Source organism: Schistocerca americana, chromosome 1 (genome assembly GCF_021461395.2).
Source record: "Schistocerca americana isolate TAMUIC-IGC-003095 chromosome 1, iqSchAmer2.1, whole genome shotgun sequence".
In the NCBI taxonomy this organism is placed as follows: domain Eukaryota; kingdom Metazoa; phylum Arthropoda; class Insecta; order Orthoptera; family Acrididae; genus Schistocerca; species Schistocerca americana.
Window position 1 is genome coordinate 435825875 of NC_060119.1, and position 25968 is coordinate 435851842.

The 25968-nt window shown below is 41.0% G+C and overlaps 1 protein-coding gene across 2 annotated transcripts in view; it reads right to left on the reverse strand.

Moving 5' to 3' along the window:
- The window catches only part of LOC124602664 (tudor domain-containing protein 7A-like), a 192789-nt gene that overhangs the window by 120961 nt on the left and 45860 nt on the right, over window positions 1-25968 (reverse strand). Inside the window, exons 6-9 of one of the 2 annotated variants that reach the window (XM_047136338.1) lie at window positions 24382-24573; window positions 23885-24058; window positions 19068-19238; window positions 11874-12056 (exon numbers count right to left, since the gene is read on the reverse strand). In XM_047136338.1, coding sequence (XP_046992294.1) covers window positions 11874-12056; window positions 19068-19238; window positions 23885-24058; window positions 24382-24573 — 720 coding nt within the window. Of the gene's footprint in view, window positions 1-11873; window positions 12057-19067; window positions 19239-23884; window positions 24059-24381; window positions 24646-25968 lie in introns of both variants that reach the window. The other variant, XM_047136337.1, reaches the window with a different exon arrangement.

The window sequence follows — 25968 nt, forward strand, 5'->3', positions numbered from 1 at the left end:
GGCTGTTGATCCTGGTTGCAGCAAAGGTGGTGTATGACAAGCCTGCTTTCACAGGTGGTCCAGCCTCTGACAGGGTAGGATAAGCTGTGACAGGAGTGGAATAGAAAGTGCTGAGCTGGTGGATTGTGCAGGTCTCATGTGGATCTTCCACAGGGATATGATACTTGTAGCAAAGGGGTTGGGTTTGAGAGTAGCATAGGGACAGACTAGGATGTTGTGAAGGTTGGGAAGGCAACAAAACTCCACTTTAGGAGAAGTGGGAAGGACCTTAGGTACAATGCCCCTCATTTCAGGGCATGATGATACGTGATCAATGTTGAGGAGGACCATGTGGAGCAGATGGGAGGGAAGGTGTTGAGGTTGTGAAGGAATGACGATTGGGTGTCTTGTCCCTGTACCCAGATTATGAAGACGATATCAGTGAATCTGAACCACACCAGGGGTATGCGGTTTTCAGAGGCTAGGAAGGTTTCCTCTAGATGGCCCATAAACAGGTTGGCATAGGAGGGTGCCACGCAGGTGCCCATGGCTGTGCTGCGGATTTGTCTGTATACATAGCCTTCAAAGGAGAAGCAATTTATGTTAGAATGAAGTTAGTAACGTGTATGAGGAATGAGGTAGTGGGTTTAGAGTCAGATGGATGATGGGAAAGGTAGTGTTCAATAGTGGAAAGACCACGGGTGTGAAGATTGTTGGTGTATAGGTAAGTGGCATCAACCGTGATCCAGGAGGTAAAGTGGTGGGGATGGCTAAGAGCTGGTGAAGGAAGGGGTTGGTATCTTTGACGTGGGAGACTAGATTTTGAGAAAATGGTTGGAGGTGTTGGACAATGATGACAAATTCTTTCAGTGGTGGCACAATAACCAGCTACAAAGCGACATCCAGGATTGTTGGGTTTGTGGAGTTTGGGGAGCATGTAAATGTTAGTAGTGGAGAATGACAGGGATATGGAGAGAAATACAGACCAGGGAGACATTCTGGGAAGGGCCTAATGTTTTAAGCAGGTATTTGATGTTATTTTGGAATTCTGGGATGGGATCACTATGGCAGAGTTTATAGTTGGAGCAGTCAGATAGTTGCTGAAATCACTGGTCAACTATTTATACTGGCATTACTAGCAACCAGCTGTCCACCAGGCTGGACATCCACCATCAAACTGTGGCCAAAAGCAACATGCTTGATTTCAATGGCTGCTCCACCCCTCGCCATGAAGATCCTACTTCGACCACCAACATTCCTTAACTGCGCAGATGGAAGTTATCCTTACAAGACATTCTCTGCTCCCGAAATTATCCCAGTCTCAACCTACAGTAACACACTGCTCCCACACCCTCCGCACTACAGTTTTCACCTCCCCTGTCTTATCACCTCCTCCCTATTCTTGTCTCCTACACTCTTTGTGTGCCGCCCTCTGCCAATGCACCCACTCATCTTTCCCCGCTTCTCTTCTTTTTCGCTCCTCTTTTCCCACCTCCCTGCCCCACAGGCTCCCAACACTGCATCTGTTGGCAATCTAGTCCCTGCACATTCTGCCGGACAGTGTTCCTCTCTTCCCCCACCCTTACACTGCTATTCCTTCCCCTTTCCCAATCCCTCCGGAGTGCTGCCTCCATTCCACATGACAGTTTCATTCCGGGCCAAGCTGCCAGAGCTGGCAGACATCTGTATGTGAGGTGTGCTTTCTTGTGTGAATGAGTGGTGAATGTCTCTTTTTTTTATGAAGGCTATGGCCGAAAGCTAATGTGTGTGTCTTTTAATTCTGCAACTTAACGTCATCTTTATGGTAAGTAGCAAACCATCATTTCCTTACACTGTTATATGTATTCTTACACACATTTTCTTTTATCCAGCTACCTAAAAGCTTCATTTGCCAATTTCCGCATCATCCCCATTTCCCCAACATCCTCCCACTGACAATGGACCTCTGCTATATCTTTCTGCGCCAGTTCCGAAAAATATCCCTTTCCCTCACTAAAACCCTGTCCCACCTTCTGTTCCTCAAATGCTGCCTAAGCCATAGAATCCCCTTCCTTCCTCTCAGTGTGGTAACCATAAAAGTTCCTTCTCTGGATCCCAGCACTGCTTTCACAATGACCTCCACCTTCACCTTGTTCTCCAGGAGCAGGAATAGCATTCTAGACACCACTTACATATGTTATCTAACCTGTCGGCATCCTACTACCACCTTGGGACACCACTATCCAACTCGTATCCTACCCACAATGCTCCTCCTTATTGAACCCTCACAACCTCCAGACCGTGGCTAGTTTACCTTTTCAACCTGCCACATCCCCCAGGACTCCACTCAATCCAGAGCCGAAATGCTCTCTTAACACTACTGTTAACCTTTCCATGAAAACCCTCAGCCCCCACAGGAAGGTTCATTCCCATCCAAAGGCCTCATCTTCAGTCCTACGCCCAAACTTAACAATGTTGGACTTGTCAAAGACTCGTTCTCCTTTTCCCGATCCCTGCAATGGAAACATTTCTTTGCCACCTATCTCTCCAACCAAAGCCAACCCTATCCCAACACTGAACCCTGTCTCTCTCAGTTCACACCACCATCCAGCTGTGATCCAACGACCGCCACTTCCATCCAGCCGCACCTTGGTCACGTTCCAGGAATTCCTTACCTCCAACTTGGCCTCACCATCCTTTCTCGGGTCCGTTCTGAAGAACATCAGCCTTCCAGCCAAAGAAGGGACAGCTATTCACAACCTAAAAAAAAAAAATCTGATCTAATCAACCTACCTGCAGACGAACATTACACCACTATTGTTATGAATCACAGGGACTACCTGGCAGAAGGCCACTGTCGATTATCCGACAACTCCACCTATAAACTCGTCCAGGGTGATCTCATCCCAGAACTCTAACATAACCTCACATCCCTGCTTAAAGCCTTAGGCTATAACCTGAACCCATTCCCCATTAAGACACCCTGCACGCTCACCTACTATACATTCCCCAAAGACCACAATCCCAACAATCCTGGATGCCCCATTTTGACTGGTTATTGTTCCCCCACTGAAGAATTTCAACATTCACTGACTAACACCACCAGCCAATGGCCCAAAATCTAACCTCCCGTGACAAAAGACACCAAACACTTCCTTTGCCAACTCTCCACCTTCCTCACCATCTGAAAGTATCTTGGATCCATACTCTTGACTGTTGACGTCTCTTCCCTACACACCAAATAGCCTCATAATCAGGATCTTGCCACTATTGAACACTATCTCACCAACGTCCTTCAGACTCCAAGCCCACATACCCTACTAACTTCATCCTAACAAACAACTGCTTATCCTCTGAAGGGTAGGTATACAACCAAATGCGCAGCACAGCCATGGGCACACACACGGCACCATCCTATGCCAATCTGTTTATGGACAGTCTAAAGGAATCCTTCTTAGCTTCCAAAAACCACAAACCCCACGTCTGGTTCAGCTTCATATATTGATATCTTTACAATCCGGGCTTGGGCCGAGACACACTATCCTCATTCCTTCACAAGCTCAAAACCTTCTCTCCCAACTGCTCTAACTCATCTTCCTCACCCCAGTATGCCATCTTCCTAGAAGTTGATCACCTCCCACCTCCCACCTCCCACTTGGTGGCTCTATCCATGTCTATGTCCACGTTAAACCCATCAATCAACAACAATACCTGCATTTCGACAGCTGCCATTCCTTGCCCAGCAAAAATAAATAATAATAATAAAAAAAAAGGTCACTCATGTAGCGCATGGCCACCTGGAGATGGCAAAACTGCTGAGAGAACAATTCCATTTTCCCAGTATGCTGTAGGTCTCACCTAGGCCTTCACAGACAAGCACTATCCCCTGACCTAGTTCACAAACAGGTCTGCTGTGCCATTTCCCTACATGCCACAGAGTACACTTCTCGCTGCCCAGTTCCACGCTGTAAGGAACAAGTGAACGATATCCCTCGCCTGGGCTTCGATTACCTATCATCATGCCGTGAAGTGAGGGCAATCACACCCAAGATCCTTCCAACCCCTCCTTAAGTGGTGTTCCATTGCCCACCAACCTCCACATCGTAGTCCTTCCCTATGCCACCCCCAATCTCAACCCCTTGCCACAAGGATCCTACCTCTGTGGAAGACCGATGTGCAAAACCTGCCCTACCCACTCCCTCGCACCTTCTATTCCAGTCCTATCCTGCCCTACCACATCAGAGGCTGGGTCACCTGTGAAAGCAGTCACGTCATATACCAGCTCTATTGCAATCATTGCACAGCTTTCTATATTGGTACAACTACCAACAAGCTACCAGGTCGAATGGCCATTGGCAAACTGTGGCCAAGATCACAGTAGACCACCCTGTGGCACAACATGCAGCTGAATATACATCTACATCTACATTTATACTCCGCAAGCCACCCAACGGTGTGTGGCGGAGGGCACTTTATGTGCCACTGTCATTAACTTCCTTTTCTGTTCCAGTCGCGTATAGTTCGCGGGAAGAACGACTGTCTGAAAGCCTCCATGCGCACTCGAATCTCTCTAATTTTACATTCGTGATCTCCACTGGAGGTGTAAGTAGGGGGAAGCAATATATTCAATACCTCATCCAGAAAAGCACCCTCTCGAAACCTGGCGAGCAAGCTACACCGCGATGCAGAGCACCTCTCTTGCAGTCTGCCACTTGAGTTTGCTAAACATCTCCGTAACGCTATCACGGTTACCAAATAACCCTGTGACGAAACGCGCCGCTCTTCTCTGGATCTTCTCTATCTCCTCCGTCAACCCGACTTGGTGTGGATCCCACACTGATGAGCAACACTCAAGTATAGGTCGAACGAGTGTTTTGTAAGCCACCTCCTTTGTTCAAAAATGGTTCAAATGGCTCTGAGCACTATGGGACTTAACTACTGTGGTCATCAGTCCCCTAGAACTTAGAACTACTTAAACCTAACTAACCTAAGGACATCACACACATCCATGCCCGAGGCAGGATTCGAACCTGCGACCGTAGCAGCCGCGCGGTCCTCCTTTGTTGATGAACTACATTTTCTAAGGACTCTCCCAATGAATCTCAACCTGGTACCCACCTTACCAACAATTAATTTTATGCGATCACTCCACTTCAAATCGTTCCGCATGCATACTCCCAGATATTTTACAGAAGTAACTGCTACCAGTGTTTGTTCCGCTATCATATAATCATACGATAAAGGATCCTTCTTTCTATGCATTCGCAATACATTACATTTCTCTATGCTAAGGGTCAGTTGCCACTCCCTGCACCAAGTGCCTATCTGCTGCAGATCTTCCTGCATTTCGCTACAATTTTCTAATGCTGTAACTTCTCTGTATACTACAGCATCATCCGCAAAAAGCCGCATGGAACTTCCAACACTATATACTAGGTCATTTATACATATTGTGAAAAGCAATGGTCCCATAACACTCCCCTGTGGCACGCCAGAGGTTACCCTAATGTCTGTAGACGTCTCTCCATTGATAACAACATGCTGTGTTCTGTTTGCAAAAATCTCTTCAATCCAGCTACACAGCTGGTCTGTCAGGTGACAGTGCGGAACTGTATCGAATGCCTTTCGGAAGTCAAGGAATATAGCATCTATCTGGGAGCCTGTATCTAATATTTTCTGGGTCTCATGAACAAATAAAGCGAGTTGGGTCTCACACGATCGCTGTTTCCGGAATCCATGTTGATTCCTACAGAGTAGATTCTGGGTTTCCAAAAACGACATGATACGCGAGCAAAAAACATGCTTCATTTCAATGGCTGCTTCACAACCTGGACTATCTGGAGCCCACCCTACAACACCAGTTTTTTTTTTTTTTTTTTCAGAAAAGTGCAGACAGGAGTTATGCTTCCAACACATTCTCCACTCCCAGAATTATCCTGGCCTCAACCTATGGAGATAACTGCCACTGCAGGCTCCACCGAACAGTTTCTACATCTGTATTCACAACTCTGCACCCTCACAGTATGCCACCCTCCACCAATACACCCACCCATCTTCCCCATCCCTTATCCTCTCCCTTTTTGCTCCCCATCCCCGCCCTTCCCAATTCCCTGTCCCAAAGCTTCCTGGCCCTGGGCCTGGCATCTTGTCTTGCCTCCATCTACCCATACATGCTCAAACAGAAAGCACTCTTCTCCACCCTCACCCTCACACATATCCTGCTACCCCTCCCCATTCCCTGTCCCACTCCAGATTGTCGACCAACATGTCAGCTGCATTCCGGTCTAAACTGCCACAGATGTGAGATGGTCATGTGTACATCAGGTGTGCTTGATTTTGTGTGTGTGTGTGTGTGTGTGTGTGTGTGTGTGTGTGTGTGTTTTCTTTTCTGAAGAAGCTGAATGCGTAAGTCTTTTCACTGTGCCCGTCTGTAACTCAATGTGTCATCTTTATGTTGAGTAGCTATCATTTTCCTAATATAGTTGATATTCCAACCTGGAGAGTGCGTTGTTTTCACTTTCAGGGATGACTGAGAAGGCAAAGGGATCCTGCTCCGGAAAAGTCCAAGTTGAATTCTGTAAGCAAAAATTATTCTGATACTACTCACAGTGGATCTCTTCTACTGCAAACTCTTTGATTTTCATATTTTGGGAACAGTAGTAGTAAACAAGAAAAACTGTCTGGTAAATGTGTACTCTAAAAATCATATCTTAAGAACTATGAGCAATTGTTCAGTAGAAAAGATGTGTTTCACAGTAGCAAAGTTGAACAATTGCTCACAGCTCTTAAGGTATCATGTATGCGCAAATATAGTCCACGTGCAAATATACGCTGCACCTAAACTTTTGACACAAGATTATAACAAAAAGTAAATCTTCAATATAGGCCACACCACTAAGTGTACGAGAAAGTTCCTTTAGCCAGTACTTTGAGGTGCATCTCTGTCATGCCCCTTTTCCAACATTCACATTACTACAGTGAAACTCAAGTTGACAATAGAATGGTCTGCTATAATGTAGCTTCACTCACCCTGCTGCTATGTGGCAGGCAGTCTACACCTGGTATGTGTGTCATGGAGATAATGGATTCATTGGGAGGTCTGGTGACATGACTAATTCAAGGGACAGAGTAACAAAGTTGAGGGCGAGTGAAAAGTTGATGTCTGGTACGTGAGCAATGTTGGGAAAGGAGCGTACAAGTTACATGGTGAAATTTGCAGCTCAAGTTATCAGCTACGCAAAGGAACGGGGAAAGCGGGAAGTTGTATGCGTATTTCATGTTGTTGGGGGGGGGGGGGGGGGCGGGGGGGGGGGGGGGGGGGCAAAAAAATCATTGGTGTGTAACCGAACAGAAACTCCTAAATACTTTGGAAAGTCTGTGTAAATATCCAACTGTTGAAAACAACTTGCTCAACTTTGTAATTCAAAATAGAAAATGTGGATAAGCCATTACAACAGAAATTATCCAAATTGAAGGCTGCAAACTAGCACGCAGAAGATATATTTTGCCAGTAGAACTTACAGTTTCGTATGGGTGGGCTCGGCAATTTATGCAACAAAACAATCTATCCGTTTGCTGCAGAACTACGATTGCACAAAATCTGCCTCAAAACAGTTTATTATCTTTTCAGTGTTACATAATCCAACTCTGACGCAAAAAACAGTTATTTATTTTCCCAGATAGGGACTGCCGAACAAACAAATATCTATTTTGATACGCCAAGCAGCACTACGGCAAATAACATAGGCAAATACATCATGGAAATACATACAATGTGGTGCAGGAAAACAGTGGTGCACAGTGACATTAAGCATTACGGTTGATGGATGAAAATTGTCACCATATGTGGTTTTTAATCGAAAAACCATCATCAAGGGAGAAAGCTTCCCATCCAGCATCATTGTAAGAGCTCACGACAGGGGTAGGTGACGAAGGAACTGGTCATAGACTGGATTTCAGCAGTTTGGAACAAGCAGCCAGGAGTTGTTCTTTGCCCAAAATCAGTGCTTGCATTGGATAGTTTTCATGGGTGCATTGGTGAACGAGTGAAACAGAACATGTAAGAAGGCAACTACGAACTAAGTTGTTATTCCTGCTGCCAAGGCAAGTGTGTTGCAGCCTTTGTATGTGTAGTATAACACAATTCTATATATAAAAAAACAAAGATGATGTGACTTACCATACGAAAGCGCTGGCAGGTCGATAGAAACACAAACACACACATACATACACACAAAATTCTAGCTTTCGCAACCAATGGTTGCTTTGTCAGGAAAGAGGGAAGGAGAGGGAAAGACAAAAGGATGTGGGTTTTAAGGGAGAGGGTAAGGAGTCATTCCAATCCCAGGAGCGGAAAGACTTACCTTAGGGGGAAAAAAGGACGGGTATACACTCGCACGCACGCACACACACACATATCCATCCACACATATACAGACACAAGCAGACATATTCAAAGCAAAGAGTTTGGGCAGAGATGTCAGTCGAGGCGGAAGTGCAGAGGCAAAGATGTTGTTGAATGACAGGTGAGGTATGAGTGGCGGCAACTTGAAATTAGCGGAGATTGAGGCCTGGTGGATAACGGGAAGAGAGGATATATTGAAGAGCAAGTTCCCATTTCCGGAGTTCGGATAGGTTGGTGTTAGTGGGAAGTATCCAGATAACCTGGACGGTGTAACACTGTGCCAAGATGTGCTGGCCATGCACCAAGGCATGTTTAGCCACAGGGTGATCCTTATTACCAACAAACACTGTCTGCCTGTGTCCATTCATGTGAATGGACAGTTTGTTGCTGGTCATTCCCACATAGAATGCGTCACAGTGTAGGCAAATCAGTTGGTAAATCACGTGGGTGCTTTCGCACGTGGCTCTGCCTTTGATCGTGTACACCTTCCGGGTTACAGGACTGGAGTAGGTGGTGGTGGGAGGGTGCATGGGACAGGTTTCACACCGGGGGCGGGGTAGGGAAGGTGGTTTGGGGATTTCATAGGGATGAACTAAGAGGTTACAAAGGTTAGGTGGACGGCGGAAAGACACTCTTGGTGGAGTGGGAAGGGATTTCATGAAGGATGGATCTCATTTCAGGGCAGGATTTGAGGAAGTCGTATCCCTGCTGGAGAGCCACATTCAGAGTCTGATCCAGTCCCGGAAAGTATCCTGTCACAAGTGGGGCACTTTTGTGGTTCTTCTGTGGGAGGTTCTGGGTTTGAGAGGATGAGGAAGTGGCTCTGGTTATTTGCTTCTGTACCAGGTCTGGAGGGTAGTTGCGGGATGCGAAAGCAGTTGTCAGGTTGTTGGTGTAATGGTTCACGGATTCCGGATTGGAGCAGATTCGTTTGCCACGAAGACCTAGGCTGTAGGGAAGGGACCATTTGATGTGGAATGGGTGGCAGCTGTCATAATGGAGGTACTGTTGCTTGTTGGTGGGTTTGATGTGGACAGACGTGTGAAGCTGGCCACTGACCTCCACCTTTGCCTGTTTACTTCCGCCTCGACTGACATCTCTGCCCAAACTCTTTGCCTTTACAAATGTCTGCTTGTGTCTGTGTGTGTGTGTGTGTGTGTGTGTGTGTGTGTGTGTGTGTGTGTGTGTGTGCGCGCGAGTGTGTGTGCGCGCGAGTGTGTGTGCGCGCGAGTGTGTGTGCGCGAGTGTATACCCGTCCTTTTTTCCCCCTAGGGTAAGTCTTTCCGCTCCCGGGACTGGAATGACTCCTTACCCTTGTTTGTTTGTGTGTCTATCGACCTGCCAGCGCTTTCGTTCGGTAAGTCACCTCATCTTTGTTTTTATATATAATTTTTCCCACGTGGAATGTTTCCCTCTATTATATATATAAAACACATCTAATCTAAATCTAACCTAAAACACATCTAACCTAAAACACATCTAACCTAAAACACATCTAACCTAAAACACATCTAACCTAAAACACATCTAACCTAAAACACATCTAACCTAAAACACATCTAACCTAAAACACATCTAACCTAAAACACACCAAATTCAAATGCATGTATCATTTCTGTGATATGGAATTTCGTGTTACGTACACCTGCTTCTGTTTACGAGCATCCATTGAACACACTGTCATCTGCTAACAATGGTTGGCTAAGTTGGCCGCACTGAAACAGCTGTCAATACTGACTTGAGGTCACTCAATTTGTATCAAAAAAGCAACTTGCATTAGTCACCACACTGCGGCTCTTTAGAAAGTGAACAAGATGTACGAACAAGCTAACACAGTTTTGTGAGAAAGTCACTTTTCTTTTCTTAAGAACAGCTCTTGTATTAAGCTTTTCAATCCACAATATATGTGTACGTTTCATTTAGAAATTGATGATTTACGATCTGATTGTGGAAAACTTCAATTATAGGCCACACCATGATTTTTCAAGCAACAAATTAGGGAAAAAAGTGTGATCTATACTCGCAAAAATATGGTATCCATTTTAGTCACTTATGCCAATAACAAAGTGATATGAAGAGGAACCAGTATAAAGAAGGTCCACATATTACAGTTGAGAGGAGGAGAGAAAAATGCAACTGAAAGAATGAAGAAATTCTGGGAAGAGAGGAAAAGGAAGGCCAAGATGTGTTGAGTTTTACACGGTCCAATTTGGAAGGAGGAAGAATAAAACTGACTTCACAGACCAATATTGAAAAATAAAGATTAAAACTGACCAATCTGAAAATTATTGACTTTTATCAATTTTACTGGCCATTTCCCATTGCTGCTGCTACTGTTGCTGCTACTACCATCACCCATCAGAACTACAAGTTAAAAAATATGAAGGCCACAAAAGGGATCTGATAGAAATTATTAAATGTGGCTGTGTAGTGATGAAACAAGAGATCTGCACCTTCTGCCTTACAAAATGACATTTTTTTCTACTTTAGTAGGCATCACTTCATCTTGCACACTTGAAAGAACTAGCCAGTTTTGAAGTGAAGTCTGTTCATTTCCTCTCACCAATTACAGGGATGAGGGATGTAGGCAATAGCATCAAAACATGAACTGATCCCTAGTTGATATAGAAATGTAACAGAGCTAGCAAAGGAAGGAGTAGCCATTCCAAACCAGATTTCGAGATAGATAGATAGATAGATAGATAGAGAGAGAGAGAGAGAGAGAGAGAGAGAGAGAGAGAGAGAGCGCACCTCAGAAAGCCAAATAAGTTCTGGAAGCCCAGCTGCACTGAAAACCTTCACTACCAGTAATATGCTACACACAATAACCTGTACTCTGCTGGTAAATGTAAGTGAAAAGAAACAGAGTGGAGGCATGACAGACAAAAAGTAAACAACTCTGAAGAGAAAACAAAACACAAAGACTGCAGAAACAAAACAGAGAAAAACAATGTGATAAGAACAAAATTTAACTCATTGTGACTGTCAAGTCAAGAAAATGGCTGTCAGTTAAAGTTCGGTTCAGCAATGATCATTTACAAAACCTGCTCGACATTCTACATTTGTATCAGTTGTCAGGATGAGCCATCACGAACTGTCTACACTGGTAACTTGATCTACCATGTCACCAGTGGTGTATAGCAGCAAAGGAGAGTCACAGAGTCTTAAAAAAAATGTGAGATGGGAACTGTGATTCCCATTTGTTACTGTAGGAAAGGAAGTTGTCTGCAATATACCAGGTGGTGCATTACATGGGTAATGTGACTATTTTCCAAGCTTTAACTGCATCCTTATGCTCTGACGTGTTCCATAAAAATCGACTAACTGGTAGTGAAAGAGCAGTTTAATACAGACTTTTTTAAAGTCATATTTCTTCATTAGTCTACTACAGTATAATGCTTCTGTAAGAAAAATTTCAAGGCACTGTTTACTTCACAGAAAAATGTTCTTGTCACCTTTTTTTAAAGACAATTTTCCTGCTAGGTGTTAACAAAGATCTTATATATAATACCTGTGTTTCTTGTGAAGCCTGTACTGGCCACAGAATTGTCTTTCCTGCTATCGTATCCATGGATATGGTTGGGCAGTTACTAATTATTTTCTCCCAGTTGTCAGGAAGAGATTCACTATGCCTTTTTGTATACTCCACAGGAACTTGTGTAATGAACAGTCCACTCTCGTAATCTTTAACTATCTGCAATAACAAAAGAAAGTAACATTCTTAAAACTGGTCTCCTTTTATTGTTAGTAAGTTGAACATTAATTTTGTTGGTACACAGACATACTCAGAATTTTTAAACATACAACTTTTAAAATGCAAGCATTCTAAGATGATTATATAGGACACATGCATGGGAAAAATAAAATCAATTATTAAATAACTGAAGAGTAAAAATTCACATAGGTGTGGTGAAACATCAAGTGGACTCGCAGTCACTTGAGCAATTTTTTCAGACATGATCAGTTAGTGTGCATATTTTCAGTGAAATCTCATTATCAAATGAGAGGAAGAGAGTAATCACACAATTACAGGCCAATATCCTTGCTATAAGTATTATCAAAAGTCTTGGATATGGCAATGTGTAAGACAGTAGTAACCTGTTTCATATTGTTGTACTGTTGTTGACTTTAGTCTGAAGGATGATTTGGTCTGAAAAGCTTCAGCAACCTGCTTTCATCTGAAATATCTTCCCTCACAATCTCTCAGTGTCATTGTTCATGGTTAGGGTGTAAAGGAGGGATACTTTGTGTGATGTTGTTGGTATACTGTCATTTTTGCTTGGGAAGTATTGTTATTTTAATGAAATATTTATTTCTGAAGATTTCATTTTAAATTCCTGCTGACTCCCATGGAGGAGGAGGAAGAGTAGATAAAAGAAGAAAACGTACCACACATCCACTCTACTTTGCGGCCATATTCTGTAACATACGGCCACTCAGAAACTGCTTTTTGTACACCAAAAACTACTAATACTACTACTACTACTACTACTACTACTACTACTACGTGATCAGGCTCAGTGGACCACACACCTCCTCCACTGTATTCTGTCCATTGCTTCTATCCGCCATCCATCCACATCTATTGACACTTGGTTTAAATCTTCATGGAGCCATCCCTCCAACGCTTCTTGGGTCTCCCTGGCGGTCTCTTTCCTGTAGGTGTGAAATCCAGGAGCTTCCGAGGCCATCATTTAATTTTCTCTCTATAATAATCTGCATCAACTGCATATCTTTTGAGAGAATTCACCAAATGTCACAGTTGCGCAATAACATTTCCCCTGTAACTCTTTGTTTATGCTGTCACGTCCCAACCTGATTTGCAGGCTGTCATCAATCACTGACAAGCTGGATAGACCACAAATAGCTTCTTTCCTAGTCTCCCCTTCTGTCATGACGCCTATTATATTATAGTTCCAATAAAGTTTCAAAAACATGACCAGGGCTCCTGCCCTGCAACCACTCACAGCCTGCTGGACTGGAATAGCTGGCAGCCAGGAAACCAGAGGAGTGTAGTCATCCTCTCTATTGGTGTTGTCAGGCTGCTTAATATTTTCAAGCATCTCTCGAACTTTGCGTTGCCGCATCCACACCTCTTTTGTGAGCACATGGGCTTCCTGCAAAAAGATATGCTGTCCAGTCACAGTGGTGGTCCATTATCATTGATTTATTACGCTGTGCTAATAGCACATAGCGTTCATAATCTGCTGCTCATGAGCTAACTGGTCTCCCTGTATCCGCTATGTAGGCGGCTCTGCACTCACAATGAAGTTCATATACTCTTGCCATACTTAATTTGTTGACTGCATCCTTGGTGGAACCTATCATGCTGCAGATCTTGTGGCTGATGCAGAAAATCAGTTTCAACCTCATCGGCAGAGGATGTTGCCTGCCATTCACTGACACCCTTCACATATGGTAAGTGCACTAGTGGAAGCTTCTCTTCATTGTCCTCTTCTCCGGAAGGCCGTGTAATACGGTCAAAATGTTGGTTTTAAGTTTTATAAAGTATTTTGTACAATGACATGGTACAACACCAAGAGGAATCTTAACCATCATGACACCAGTCGCAGAAGTCTATGTAGTTATATACTTTTGTGATATTTCACACAAAAACAACACAAGTAGTGGTGTGTGCATGTGTGTATGTGGAGGGGGGGGAGGAAGGGGCGGGGAGGATTTCCATAATGGAGGAGCCGCAGTACTTTATAACTTCAAAAAGATGACTACAGTGCAAAAAACGCAGAACAGCGTATATGCAAACATTGCACAATATACTTATGTAAATATTTGCATTTGAAAATGAGAATAAATTCTTGGAAAGCATCACACTACACATGAAAAAATGTGTAACTGGAGTAGTGTTACATTATTTAAATAATGAATGACTTCTGCAAGCTTTCCAAAAACAATGAATATGATGAATGACATTAAGTTAAACCATTTCTACTTCCCAGACAGTTACCAGTTTTAGTTATGTCTGCAGTTAAACATATCACAAAATTCAGGTAACATTTATTGGATAACAAACAAGTTCTTGATGAATATTTTGACACATATTACACATATATACTATATACATACATGAAGTACAAAAATAAAAAAGGGGATCCTATGCTTAACTTTTACTGCTTAAAAAATTTCCCACATTTTACATTATCCCAAATTTTACACCTGAAAAGTGAGACTCGAAATCAAGGAAAAAAAAAATTTCCCGAAATTAAGCCACACTTGAAATTTGAGACTCAAACTTCAAGGGGAGATAAAAGTTCTAGACCGCCCCTCAAAATAGAAACAAAGTTGGTCCATTGTAACATGAGACTCAATTGAGGTCGAATGGATGAAGATACAGCTACAGCAGTTTGGTTCGAGTCATAAGCTTAACAGTTAAGCTTTACCAAATAGCCATTGCTATGTGTCAGGCGCTCCGTCCGTATTTATACGGGTACCCTTCGTTTTTCACGTGCTTTGTCTGGTTTGAATCTATTGTTTATTTTGCTTTGATCTGATAAGTGCCGTTCTCTTTGTTGTAGGTGTTTATGTCTCTCTAAGCTGAAAATGCATTATTGTACTGTGTCATGCACTGTTTGTCGCATTCTGGTAATGAGTGTTTACGACCTGTCACCGCTCGCGGCATGGCTTGCTTTTGTGCGCGCTGCCACCACTTACAATAAAAACAAAGAGAGGAATTGTCTCATAAGCGAAACAATGGTAAGAGACTGCTATTTGTTTTTATTTACACTGCTGATTTCTTTGATGATGATCAACAAGAACCAAATTATAGACTGTTTATGATGGAATTTATTCTGAATGAGAGTTAAGCAAAAATTTTTCTCCGTTTGAAAATCTTTGCAGACGCCTCTTTAGTACATTACATTCTGTACAGAAATTAGTCATCTTAGATCCGTGCTTCATTTCTGACTGTATCACTACTCAGCATAAGAATAACACGAATATAAACATGACATTATATGTATATTCTTCCACGTTTGCTGTTGTCTCACTCTAGTTTCGTAGTTTATTAGGCAGACAGAATTTAAATGAGATAGCAGCAAACACGAAAGAATACACAGCATAATGTTTACATTCTTCTACCTTTTCTTTTAATTTATTTTCTGGCGCATAGGTTTTGGCGCCAGTATTTATCTTTGTGCCTGCAAAGCATGCCTGTGTAGAGCTACATATATTAGACAGCAGAAGTTAGTTGTGGCGGCACCTACCAACATTTTTCAGAACTTTTGCTTACTTTGCACTCGATTCTAAGCCACACGCGGTTTTTTGGATTACAAAAATCGGAAAAAAAGTGCGGCTTAGATTCGAGTAAATACGGTAAGTCCCTTGAAAAGTGAAAAGCAGGTTTCACTATTATCAGTGAACTACCAATGAAAGTGGCAGGTGAGCAACATATTAATGCTGCCTTTGCCACTGTTCAGATGCAGCCTGGCCGATGTGAATGTGAGAGACAGAACATGCTACGGAGTATACACACATGCACTGAGACACAAGGACACAAATTTCAATACATACTGTAAACATGGCTGCATGATAAGAGAGCATATTAGACCGCAGTCTCTGCAACAATGCACGATTGAATAAATGGTGTCTAGCTTGGAAACCATGCATTTCCTGACAAGGGTTCATTAGATTATTTTGGTTCTGTATCCTCTCATGGATCAATCCTGCAGTTTACACACGGTGGAAAAAATCACCCTGTACAGCAAGAACTAGTGGAAAAACAAGCTGGATTTTGTAAAGGAAGAGGGACCAGAATTCAAATTGCCAACATTTGGTGGATTGTGGAAAAGACAAGAAAATTCTGGAAAGATGTCTGTCTCTTTTATTGATTACTCAAAGCCTTTGATTGTGTTGATCACAATAAATTACTGGAAGTACTCAAAAATATGAGAGAACCAAATCACTTCATTCATCTCACACAGAGTTTATCCTCTGACCAAGATGCCACAGTGACGACAACTAAATGGATCAAGATCCAGAAAGGGGTATGGCAAGGCACCTTACTTATTTAACCTATACGCAGAGCATGTTATGAGGAATGCCGAGCTAGATGAAGAAAAAACTGGAATTAAAGGAGCTAGGGTAAATATAAACAACCTTAGTTATGGAGACGATACTATACTGTTCACAGGAAGTTAAGAGGAGTTGAAGACACTTGTTAAAGTTGAAAGAACAAAGAGAAGAAGGTTGTCTTAGGCTGAATGCTGACAAATCAAAAATTATAGCAACTACAAATATGTTTTCACGGCATGTAGGAGAAGAACAATGGCATAGTCTATGTTCAATTATCTCGGTTCCCAGATTTCGGCTGATGGTGACTGCAACCACAAAATCAGGACACGCCTGCTGCTTGATATATGAGTAACGTCAAACCTTGACAAGGTTTTAAGGAGTAGAGATATAAATTTAGCAACAAAGGTCCGTATTGTAAGGGCTACGGTCTTTCCAGTTGTGGCGTATGGATGAGAGACCTGGACCATTACAAATGCATAACAGCGAAGAATAGACTACTTTGAACTGTGATGTTGGAGGACCTTCTTAAAGAGTCCCATGGACTGCAAAGTAACCGAGTAGATCAACATTACAGCAAATAAAACCAGAGTGCTCCCTGTAAGGTCTGATACGAATACAAAAGCTGACCTACTTTGGACACATCATGAGAAGATATGTTTCACTGGAAAATACTCTAATGCTGGGGAAGATTGAAAGGCATTAGGAGAAGAGGACGCTAATGAGATGGGTCGATGGTATCACAGAAGTAGTGTGTACCAACCTGGGAAGCCAGTGGGAGAAAGTGCAGACAGAAGAAACAGGCGTGTTTTGGTTCATGGGGTCACAGAAGTTGGAACCAACTAAACAAATAGAGAAAGAGAGAGAGAGAGAGAGAGAGAGAGAGAGAGAGAGAGAGAGAGATTACTCTTGAGAGTAGTCATATTCATGCATACACACAATTGGTCACACAGACATCCAAAATACACACACATGTGGCAGTGGCAAGACTAGTTCATCAGGCCCACCGCTACCATGAGTATGTACATTTTAGGTGTCTTTGTGGCTGTGTATAATCAGTAATTTTCACTGCTTCACACTGAAATGTCAAGACTTACATCCTTTTATACCCAATAGTAATACAGGATGTATCAAAAAGAATCATCCAATTTGGCACATCTATATTTCTGAAATTAATAAACGTATACAATTAATTTTGTTTTTTGATGAATGGGCATCTCACAAAGTTCTTTTCCATACCTTTTCACAAGTGTTCAATATACCTCCCTTGAGATGCATGGCATGTCAGTGCAGTATTCAAATCGTTCCCACACTGCAGCAAGCATGTCTTGCGTTACATACAGCTTCCACAGCTACTGTTATGTGCTGTCTCAGTTCATTCACTGTTGTTGGTAACAGACACACATAAACAAAGTATTTTATAAAAACCTAAAAGAAATAATCACATACAGTCAGGTCCAGTGACCTTGGATGCCAGTGATGTAAGGCTGAATCATCTGGTCCAGTGCGACCAATCCGTCATTCAGTAATCCCTTGATTTAAAAATTTCCACACTTCCAGAGGCCAGTGTGGCAGTGCCCCTTCCTATTGGTAAATGAAGTCATTCGAATCAGTCTTCCACTGCGGAAAAATAAAGTTCTCAAGCATATTGAGATACATGCTTCCTGTAACAGTGTTCTCGGCAAAGAAAAATGGACGCTACACCTTTTCCCGTGAAACTGCACAAAACGCATTAAATTCTGAAGAGTCCCTCTCATGTTGTACAACTTCAAGTGGTTTTTCCGTACCCCATATTCTCACAGTATGATGGTTCATCTTTCCATTTAAATAGAATGTTTCTGCGTCACTGAACACTAAGTGTGGAAGAAAACTATAATCCTCCATCTTGCCAAGAACAAAATTACAGATCTCTACACATTGTTGTTTCTCATTTTCACAAAGAGCTTGCAGTAGCTGAATTCTGTGTGGTTTCATGTGTAAACGTGCACGCAACACACTAGACAGACATCGGTGGCATCTTGAGCTGTCGAGCACCACAGCAAATGGATTTCCGTGGACTCCTTGTGAAACTATGGCGGATGCATTTGACTTCTGTGTCAGACACTCAGGGACAGCCCAGCGATTTCCCTTTACCCAAACAATCTGTTTCTGGGAATTGTTCATGCCATCATCTAATGCTCTGTGCTGTATTAGTATCCACATCATACCTAGTATGAAAATCATAATGAACTGTTATTACTGACCCGCACTGCACAAAACGCAGAAAGCGAAACGCTTTCTGTTGTCTTAACACCATTTTTACTAGAACTGAAGTGGGTGCACATTGCTGCTACCTAGCAGGAGCCATGTAAAACTCAAGAGTTTGCTCTTTCCAAAAGTACACTGTTCATGCACATATTTCAAACAACATAATGGTTATGATTTTTTTTTATATCGGATGATTCTTTTTGATACAACCAGTATAGTCACGGCGAGAGAGGAAAAATATACTTAGCCCAAAAGAGAAAATTGAAGAAAAGAGATGGTTACAAGAAAAAATATCCTCTAATAAACCTGATCACCAGACTCATGCCTGAACAAAATAACAAAAACCAAACATAATTATGTTCTGACATTACTCTAAAAAAGTCAAAATGGTATGTTACTTTCACAGCATTATTCAATATTTTCTAATACATACCTGGCTAACTCTTCTTATAATTACATTTCTGTCAGTTGTAGTACCGCTCTGAGCTGAAAGGCTTTTATTCAGTTTTGTTAATTCCAGTACAGCCAATTTTGCAACTGACTCTGCTGCTTCCTCTGGTGTTCTTTTCTCATCGGGATAATTATTAAAATTCTCATCACCAACCTGAAATAAATATCATTTCTGATGAAAAATGTATGAATGGAACATGTACCTCAATATCCACCCTTAAAAAGAAGAACAGAATTTAAATGAAAAACATAAAGTTCCTTAACCATTTGAGAACAGTCATTCTACAGAAAATCTAAAGATGCTGCCATAGACTAATCTCTGGCACAAGCGTACATATGGACTAACAAGATACAGTTTACTGAGATTCTAAATGTGATTCTGTCGATGGCTGTGGCTGAAACACATTACGGTATGTATTTTAAAAACTATATAAGTAGTGAAAAAGAGGAATGATTTTATTGTGAAGGGATATTATCACCAAATATTTTACTTGTAATAGAGTGTAATTGGAGAGAGAATAAATCCACTCAACAAGTGGTGGCTGGAGAACACATATTGAAAAAGGTTTTACATATGCAAGCTTTCGTAGACAGTGGCTCCTTTTTCTAGCAGAAGAGCTGAAGGGAAAGAAAGTGGGGTGAAGGAAAAGGACTGGAGAGGTTCGGGAAAAGGGACAGAGTTCGGAAAAGTCAGCTAGAGTCTCAGGTCAGGGGAGACTTATCAGACGAGATGACAAGGAACTCCCCCCCTTTTCCTAAACCTCTCCATTCCTTCTCCTTCACCTCTCTTCCTTCCCCTTCAACCCTTCTGCCAGAGGAAGGAGATATTGCCTCCAAAAGCTTGCATATATAAAACCTTTTTCTATATTGTGTTCTCCTGCCACCAACTGATGAGTAGATTTCTTATCTAGCCAGCTATCTTATATTATCAAAAATTGATTATTTTCATTGTTGTACTTGTAATACAGATTTATAAGATTGCTACTTACCATAAAGAAGATATGTCAAGTTGCAGACAGGCACAATTAAAAGACACTCACAAATTAGCTCTCAGCCACAGCCTTCGTCAATAAAGGCGCACACACACACACACACACACACACACACACACACACACACACACACATTACATTCCAGCCCAGGATTATGAAGTTGACAGGTGTGTGTGTGTGTGTGTGTGTGTGTGTGTGTGTGTGTGTACTGACGAAGGCTGTGGCCAAAGCTAACAAATGAGTGTTGTTTAATCATGCCTGTCTGAAAGCTGACTTGTCTTCTTTATAGTAAGTAGCAACGGTAAGTAGCAGTGTATCTTTTCTTACATTGTTGATATTCCTACCTGGAGTTTCAATTTTTAGATTTATAAGTAAGGAAAGGATTACAGAAGCATAAGTACTGACGACAGGAAACATAGAGAAAAGTATATCAATTACTATTTACATTCTACTTTTCAGTGCCCTTGACTAGTCGAAAGTTTACAGTCACAATAACTGTGCCATCATGTAAAACAATGTGTAACGCTTTATGTTATTTCTAAGAAAAATCATTCGATGTTGTCCTTTGTCTGCAAGTGTGTGTTGCATGATAATATTTAGTCACCACCTAAATTCAGGGCTCTAAACAAGTTTGCACTAAGTAGGTTGTGCCATAAAATGAAAAATGTTCCAGAATGTTTCTCATCATCATCATCATCATCATCATCATCATCATCATCATCATCCCCTGGGATGGTTCAAATGGCAATTTTTGAGCAGTTAATGAGTACTGACAGAATTAGAACTGGAGAACATTTAAAGTCTTCATGGAGGTGAAACATTTCCCCAAAATTAATCACATCTTTGGCATCTCATTTAGTAAGAGATGGTTATGGGCACTGCAACTACTAGGAAATTAGGAAATGGTGACCGTAACACCCCCCCCCCCCCCCCCCATCCCCTCCCTTTCTTTACCCATGGTAGATTCTGTGATTGTCCCAATGACCATCCCAAACTGTTATAGTGAAATATTTGTTTGTTTTTTTAAGATGTGAGGAACATCTGGATTGCAAGGACTTTTATTTTTTTTTTATTTTTTTTTTTAAATATGTGAATGGTTACTGAATCAAGAACGTTTCTAAGTGACCTTTATGGCAACTATGACATTCCAGTTTTACTGAGTTTGTTGAGGCATGTGGGAATCTGTTTACACCAATTTCTAATTCCCCACAAAATAAAGAGGACATGCATACTGAGCCCTCTTTCTTAGTGAGGCCGCATCCAGCTCCGAACTGAACAACAGTAATGTAGCATACTCTGTAACCTGGGAAATATTTACACAATGACATTACAGATGCCACAATGACATTAAAGACTCCATGTGTCCGTTGTCAAACTTGCTCTGGTTTCTGGTACTAGGAATATCTGAATGACTCTTGTAGTATAACACACAGAAATTGGGTACTGACTAAACATGCCTCCTAAGATTCTACAACATTTTTTTTAAACATTGTGTCCTGTAATGTAACTAAACATACATCCAAAATTAATAAAATATTGTACACCTTGCTATACATCACAACACTTAATCTATGGAAACTACACACTAATATTTCCAACATAAAGGACAAAGTTAAAAAAGAATGACAAGAAAAGTTGTCTCTAATTTATATCCAAAAGTCAATTCAGTAAGTATCAGAAAATAAAATTCTTGAGACGATTGGACACTGGCACTCTTTTTGTTGAAATTTTGACTGTTTATCAGGCTACACAGTTTCCAATGCTCGTTGACTCCAAAATACACATGAAATAGAAACTTCAATTTGAAAAGAGCCTTGGCACCTTCTGGGAGTTTATGATGACTGCTGTTAGTAACGTGCAATACTAATAACGGAGTAATCAAAGTTGAACTGTAATTAATAGCACATTTCCTATGGATGCATACACTGCAACATCAGGTATCCAAAACACCCAGAATATCCCGCATAAGACTTCTCTTTCAGACACCGCAAATCTTTTATCTCCAATAAATTTCAGAGCTTTTAAAGGACAATGTACTGACCACACACTTACAACATATATGGATGACAACATTTATGGTAAATCTTGCAGCAAAGTTTGACCACAATGTAAACTGTCCTTATTTTAGAAATTGCAATCCAGTGAAGCGTACAACATGCACACAAGGAAAGGAAGACTGAAGAGCCGAAAACTAGACAGTAAATGCCATATACACAAGCAAGTCAGCTCATAATCCCTTGGAACATCCATAATTTTCATTGTTACTCCCTTATACTGCAAAAAAGGCATCTGGTCATGTTTATAAAGTTTTAACAGAGCCAAGATCAGCCTCACACAAACATATATTAATCAAAAAACATAATTCTCATGCAGATTCTCAAAGCCTCTGGCAAGCATGTGCAATAAACAGTTTGTTTACTAATTACTGGCCTCCATGCAGCAAATTAAAAGCTGTACATAAGAGAAAGGGTAAAATTCTTCAAATCATCGTATCAAAGGAGACTGCTATTCTCTGATAAAATTCACAGTTTAGCTGGAGAGGGGAGGGGAGGGGTGACACTCAGAAACCAAGTTAAGAACATTCCATCTTCTGAGGGGAACAGAAGGCTAAGATGAAGGAACAGTGTGAGTAAGTAGAAACTTGAAAGATCATGCATCAGTTAACATTGTCCAAAATTAATTTGAAAGACCATGAAAAGTAGTGAAAGTCATGAGAAATACAGATGGCATTAAGATAAAATACAATGATAAATTGAAAGAATGAAATTAATAAGAAAATTGAGAAAATAAACTGGGTAGAAGAGGAATCTATGGGTAGAAAAATAATTAGTAACATAAATAATAGACCAAGGAAGCAACTAAGACAGGCTAAGGTAGGTTAAGTTTGGGAGGAGGACAGGAAAACAGGTAAGTCAGAGAGCAAATTTCATCCCCAGGTCCCTAGAATTCATGGACACTGGTACTAGGAATATCTGAATGACTCTTGTAGTATAACACACAGAAATTGGGTACTGACTAAACATGCCTCCTAAGATTCTACAACATTTTTCTGCTATCCTATAGATATATATCCCTATTCCCAGTCACTGTGCTATGCATAAAGAGAGCGAACATGCCTAACTGGTGGAAACTTCTCTGCTGCATTAAACATGTAGCAGCTAGTTGAGTTTGCATTCTCCAGCATTATTCATTTTCCCTCCAATGCAGTAAATTCATACTGCTGTTTACCAATGAGTTACAGTTACTAAATGGAAGTGAAACTATTCATCATCTGGCTTGTTGAGGCAGACCACACTTGTTTCAGATTTACACCACAACAGAAAGAAACATAATTTTCTTTATTTATTCCCCCCCCCCCCCCCCCCCTGCTCAGCTGACACGGCACAATCATTACTGACACAATATTATGAGGAGATGCAGCTCACGTGAAAATGATCCACTGTTTTCCCCAGTTAGTGTGTTCGTAAACTACTAACACTTGTAACAATGCACAGAAGTTTGGATATAGAGTTCTACACTGATATGGAAATATACTGCTTTAATGTATTTAGGGAATGTTGGATTGTCAAAAGAAAGACTGAAAGCCACTGTTTTTGGTATCTCTTCTTACAACTTCATACTCGAGTGAATTCATAGTATTTAAAATCTTATTTTACTTTATCCACAAATTTATACTGACATACCATCAACAGACTACAAGGACAACAGGAACTGAGACAGGAGAAACAACGGAACAAACACGAGAAGCACCAAAATATTCTTATTAATCACTGATCTATTAACGTCAAGTCACCAACTGATAACTTACCTTTACAACACAACTATAAACAAATGGTTCTCCTTTCGGTTTACGAGGTACTAATTTGTATGATGGTTCCCCCAGGCCATGCTGCACAGCATATTCATGCAGTTTATCTGTGTATAGCTTCTCAGACCCACTTCCTCTGCGAGGCAAGAATGACTCAATAATGACAGAAGGTTGCTGGAAAACAGATAGTTTTTGTAAGGTCATCAGACTAAGTAATAATGACACAGATAACCTATAAATTCAAGTCTCCGCTCCTCTAACAAGGCGGGAATAAAATTACAAAAATAAACCTCTAAAGTTACAAAGTTACGAAAAATTTAGTTTTTCTGTTATTGCAACATTTTGTGTTACAAGCATCTTCAATCAAGTGAAGATAGCACACTTATAATTTACAACTACAGTTAAACTCTGTTAGTTACAGAATTTAAAAGGACACTAGTATGAAATCTAATAATTCTTTTATGTCATAAACTGAGGTTGTTAATAATGATACTTACCACTTTATTTCTAGCCTTCCGCAATGTTTCTTTAAGATGTGTCATAGGAGGTGTCGCAGGTGTAACAAGAGGTCTCGCAGGTGTAAGAGGCGGTCGCACAGGCGCAGCAGGAGGCCGTACGGGTGTAATGGGAGGTCGCACACGAGTTGACACAGAAGGTGTCACCTCACACTGGCTGAAGCTTTCACATAACTGTGGAATAGGTTGTTGGGGCATATAAAATTCTTCATAAACAATAGGTGCTGCAGCAGACTGATATGGAACCTGGAAATGAAATGTACAAGTGGGCTGAACATGCATGTCATACATCAAACGCAGAGAAACTGTGCAACAAAAATGAACATGTGCACTGGAAACCCACAAGACCGAACCATTATGACTGTAAAGGCTTCTGAATTAATATTATCTTTACTGATGAAATGTAGAATCAAGTGGGTAACAATTGGAGGAAAAATCTTTTCCATATATCTTCAGTCACAATTTTATTCCATGAACCAAAATGTGGTTATGAGGGAAACTAAAATAGAATCAAGCTAAAATGTTTCCAAAACAACCATTAAAAACAAAAATAGGTCAGATAATAACACTGACTGGTTTTCAAACAATGCATCTGTTTCATGCATACAATCGACTAATACTGAATACAAAATAATACAAGACTCATGTGAAACGTCTCAATTCATAAAGCAGCCTTTCAAGCAAAGCCACAAATACACAAATTTAAAAAGCAGAAGAAGAAGAAGAAGAATAAATGAAGTGGCAATGGTTAGGAAGTGGGAGAAGCTTAAATGAATTAGGTGCTGGACAGAAAGAAAAATCACTCTCAAAACTGTATAAGAAGATATACAAAAGGAATATAGTATTGAGTAATCTGGCACTAATGAGTACAACAGGGATGAACTTCCAACACACAGGTTGTCTGATGTCCACCTACCTTACAACAGATATCCAGCAATAATAGAAGAATACGTCAATAAAGATGGTTCAAGTGTATAAGAGCAGCCTGTTGAATGATTTGGTTGAAACCTTTTTCCTTTTTTATCTGTGCGGATCTCTGTGTTGATCATGTTCAAACAACATTGTTTTCTCTGAAAAATGTTGTTGGTTCAGTGTGTATCTGCTATTGCAACCAGTTGCAAAAAATGTAACAGGAAAGTGTTTCAATTGACCCTATTTTTTCAATAATAATCTTGAAATAACATTCAGAACTATTTTTACCAAACTAACGTATTTAATAGTGGAAACATGGGCAAGAAACAGAATGCTCAAAAACTTTTAGGTACACTGTAGATACAGAGCATGTACAAATTTACTGGTCCTATGCTAGGTAGTTGTCAACTTAAACATTCCAAATATCTGGCATTAATCTAGGCAGTGTATTTCAAAACACTGTAAAATTTTAGATACACTGCGTTGAATTTAAAGTTCCCCTTCAGACACCACTCTCTCCCCAGCATGCAAATTCTGAGACTGTGACTGTAATACCCTCACCTTACAAATCCTACTTCTTGTTTTGCAACAAAAGGGACACATTGTTCACATATTACTCACTCACAAAACAAATCGAGTGACTTTTTTTGTATTACA